Source organism: Mus caroli, chromosome 4 (assembly GCF_900094665.2).
Source record: "Mus caroli chromosome 4, CAROLI_EIJ_v1.1, whole genome shotgun sequence".
Classification (NCBI taxonomy): domain Eukaryota; kingdom Metazoa; phylum Chordata; class Mammalia; order Rodentia; family Muridae; genus Mus; species Mus caroli.
Window position 1 is genome coordinate 321,980 of NC_034573.1, and position 4,147 is coordinate 326,126.

The following is a 4,147-nucleotide window of genomic DNA, read 5'->3' on the forward strand; positions in this document are numbered from 1 at the left end:
ATCATTAAAAACCTCACAGCTGGGGTCTCAGATTTCTCAAGAGTCCTTTCTGTAGGCTAGCATGTCCTCAGGAAATCCATGCCCATAGCGTGTGAATCTTGGCTTCACTGGGACGAAAATAACCATATACACTTTTGAGGCAGATACTATTAGTATCCTTAAGTCACCGAAGAATTTAGTCATAAGGAAGTCTTGTACTTTGATCTGGCCTTTGGACCCAAGAACCTCAATTTGGAATTTGATTCTGAAGCCAAAGCTTTCCACTCAACATCCTTTCGCCTGTTTTATTTTACGCCCATAAACTCCACAGTCCCAGCAATGTCAGATGCAGAAACCTGAGATTGCAGTTAAGTGGCTTCAATGCCTTTGGTAATTACTAGGTTGCATTTCTAAAACAGCAGTGCTCTCAGAGGAAGTTAATTTCTGCCTTTAACTCACTCATACAAGACTCACAGAATCAATGACTCATGGTTACTGCCTGCTTAGTATCCTTAGATTCAAGTCTCTAAAAGAGGCTTTCCAAGACAGGGTTTCACTGTGTAGCCCTGGCTGTCCTGGAACTCAGAAATCCCCCTGCCTCTGCCTCCCAAGTGCTGGGATTAAAGGTGTGCGCCACCACTGCCCGGCCACTTCCACTGTTAACTATTGATATACAGCCCATTATGAAGAGGTACCACTCCCAGGCAAGCGGACTTATGACTGTAAGGTAGCAAGCCAGTAAATGTAATAAAGACAGCCTAATCCAAAAGCAAAAGCCTAGGCCCATATACAAAAGCATGTACAAAGTGCAATTATGTAAAAAATTAAGTAACTTGCACCTTTATCATAAGCATTCAGGAGACAGAGGCAGGCAGATTTGCTTTAGAAGCCAATCTGGTATAGAGCTCAAGGCCAGCCAGGACTATAGAGAAACCTCAAAGTATTTCACAATATTATTTACATATTCACTAAGTACTTCTAGAAAACTGTTCCAATAGAAAGGTGTTCATATACTTATCCATAGTACCACCTGTAGGAGCATTTACAAAGTTCTATGGTTCTATGCATTTCCCTTTTGGGTCCTCCCCTCCTTAGAAGCAGTTTCTTCTGGAACCTCTATGGGGCGCTGTAGCCTGTTCAACTTTAAACACAAAAGGGCATGGCGTACAGTGCAAATACATTTTGCTTATATTGTTGGCCTTTCAAACGTGTTGAAACTTTAGANTTTAGCATGCTGACATGCACCTTTATTCTCAGCAGATGGATGGAGCATCTCTTGGTGCAAGGAATTTAAATTAGAGCTGGGCGTGGTGGTGCACACCTTTAATCCCAGCACTTGGGAGGCAGAGGCAGGCAGATTTCTGAGTTCGAGGCCAGCCTGGTCTACAAAGTGAGTTCCAGGACAGCCAGGGCTACAGAGAAACCCTGTCTCGAAAAACCAAACAACAAAAAAAGTTCTATGGTACCTAGGCCTAGCCTCAACACTAGTTCAACTCAAACACAGCTTCTACTTCACTAAAACCTGCTTTGATGCGTACCTGAACTCAACATAGCACACTTGAGGTTATTTTCCAGTTGAACATGACTGAGATTTAAGTTTTAGATGGAAAGATTAGTTCAGTTGGCCAAAGTGGCCCATGCAGGCTCAAATGCCCTAACCCAAAAGTTGCAGTTATTCTGCGACATGAGTAACCCAAGTACTGCGACATGGGAGAGGCCACCCTGCCCTTCACAAGTCACCTGGAAAAGCAAAAGTTACCTTGGGTCTAATTTTCATACACGAGTTTTTGGACATCTATTAGTAAGTAAACCAGGCATAGTGCCTCATGCCTGTAATTGAGAAGGCAGAATTCTGACTAAGCATGGCCTACAGAATTCATTTCAAATAATTCAGAATGGCTAATACAGTGGTCCCTGCCTTTAATTCCAGTACTCTAGGAGCAGAGGCAATCAAATAAGATTGATATTTAATGAGGCCAGCCGGTTCTGTGTTGAGACCCTATCCCAAAACAAAACAAAAAAATCCCCAGGCTTAAAAGATCAAGGATGCAATCAATCTGCTCTCTTCTAACCCAACTTAGTCTTTAAATTGGCTTAGCGCCCCCTGCAGGAAACCTAACGTCTCTTTTCCACTTGACCAATCTGTTCGCACACCTTTATTTCTAAAAGCAGTTACTGCTTCAGTACTTGCTCAGTGGTTAAGGAACTTGTTCTCTCCGAGGATGCAGGTTGGGTTTCCAGCACCTACATGATGGTTCAAAGAATTTCTGGCACCCCTGTGACACACACACATTTACACCCATAAACATGAATAAAAAGAAAAAAGACCCTAAACAAAAGCCAGCAAAATTTGACTATTAAGTCGATTTATTCAGTTGTCTTAGGCATCTGCAATGGTGACTTCAACCTCAACTCCCGGCTCAATACTGATGGAAGTAATCTGCTTAACAATCTCAGAAGGACTATGTAAATCAATGAGTCGCTTGTGGATCCTCATCTGGAATCGATCCCAGGTCTTGGAACCTTCACCACAAGGTGTTTTTCTGGTAGTGATTCTCAAAGTCTGCAATAAAACAAAAGTAACTCGTACATTTCTGAACCATTTTCTCTGTCTGTACGTTAACAGGTTCCAGCAACCTTTTCAAGAGTAGATCTCTTGGAGTTTGCTTTAAGAAAGGTATCATACTCAATCACCACCAGACATTTGGCCCCTAATAACTTGTTTGTAATTTTAGGAATGTAAATTTAATCTTTGAATTTCTTTGGCAGTCAAACCCTGAACTTCCCCCTCCCCACCAGTATATACCAGTACTACCTGTCGCTTACCTTGGTAGGCATGCGCACCGGTCCTTTCACTTTCAGATTCTTTTCCTTGGCGCCTCTGATCAAGTCCGCACAAACTGCGAGTTAAGAAAGCATGGTCTTTCAGTTAGCTCAGAATGACTCGAAGCGTTTTAAACAAGTTCGCCTATCGGCTCAGAATAGCGTATAAGAAATATCACCATAACTCAATACGGTAGGTATCTCCTCATCGCCGACCGCACCCCAGCGACGGCGCCAGGCATCACCAAGCCACCCCGAGCATCGTACTGACCCTTCTCCAGCGACTTCACGTTGCGGCTGGTGAGCGTGATTCGAATTCGGTGAATCGCCACTTCGGGCTCCACGGGCGTCTTTCCGGTATCTTTAAATGCCTGTTATCACCCAGGCGGGAAAAACAAACAGCAACCCGTAAGTGGAGGCCCACTCCTACACAACCGCCATGCGGACCCTCTCCCGGGCCCTCGCCGCGGCGGGAGCCCTCTCCCGGGCTCTGCGCTCCCAGCGCCCCGGCAAGGTCGAGCCCCGCCGACGCCCCAGGCCGCGTGGCGCCGTCCCCCACCTCACCATGGCTGAGGCGCGGCTTCCTGACCGACTTGTTCCTCAGCAGGAGCGAACAGCGGTGAGTCAGGACGGAGCAGGCTGGCTGAGCTCCTCAAAGCGCACCGCCAGGGCTCAGAAAGGAGGGGCCGGACGGCGCCGGGCGTTTATAAAGCACGTACGCATCCGGGTGCTTTGTGACCCGGAACAGGAACCGCCCCGCCCGCGAAGAGGTCGCCGGGAGGGAGGCCGGGCTGCGTCGCCGCCTAGTTGGCGGGAAAGGCGAGGACGCGCGCGCGCCCTCTGGCCTCTGGGCGGAGTCACTGCCCTGACCCGGAGTTCAGAAGAAGCTGGAGCGGAGAAAACTCATGTCAGGTGCTCTGTGCACATGCACCTATGGTCTTTACAGTGCGAAATATGCTTCGCATCCTTACTCGATCAGCTTGCTTTTGTCTGACAAGGGAAGAGTTGTTTTGAGGTTAGCTGACAGGGACCTTGGGGAAGAATGATCCTGACAGGCCAGATGCTTGCATTTATTTACTTGGTGCTGAAGACAGAAGCCAGGGATCAGCAGGAAAAAGCACTCCCTCCATGAGCTGACACCCTGAGTTCAATCTTGTGAATCCTTGGTAGAAGGAGATAGTGGTTTTCGGATACTTGTCTTCTCACGAGAGCTGTGGCACCCCCCAACCCCCCTCCCCTCATTAATTACTAAGCTTATATTCTAAAAATTATTCGGAAACTGTTTTTCGGAGCTGAAATGCCCTTTTGTGATATTTTGGCTTCGGGCTTCCAGGAGTAGTGGAAA

The 4,147-nt window shown here is 47.0% G+C and overlaps 1 protein-coding gene and 1 non-coding gene across 2 annotated transcripts; both read right to left on the bottom strand.

The window, feature by feature from the left end:
• Positions 1-2,324: 2,324 nt before the first annotated feature.
• On the bottom strand, positions 2,325-3,497 carry Rps20 (ribosomal protein S20). The gene is made up of 4 exons (XM_021160613.2): positions 3,367-3,497; positions 3,074-3,173; positions 2,806-2,879; positions 2,325-2,542 (listed from the first exon to the last, which is right to left on the bottom strand). The coding sequence occupies exons 1-4, from the start codon at positions 3,367-3,369 to the stop codon at positions 2,360-2,362; spliced, it is 360 nt and encodes a 119-aa protein (XP_021016272.1). The 5' UTR covers positions 3,370-3,497; the 3' UTR covers positions 2,325-2,359.
• On the bottom strand, positions 2,949-3,016 carry LOC115031049. The gene has a single exon (XR_003836625.1). It is a non-coding gene; the product is annotated as a small nucleolar RNA U54 (small nucleolar RNA).
• Positions 3,498-4,147: the final 650 nt, after the last annotated feature.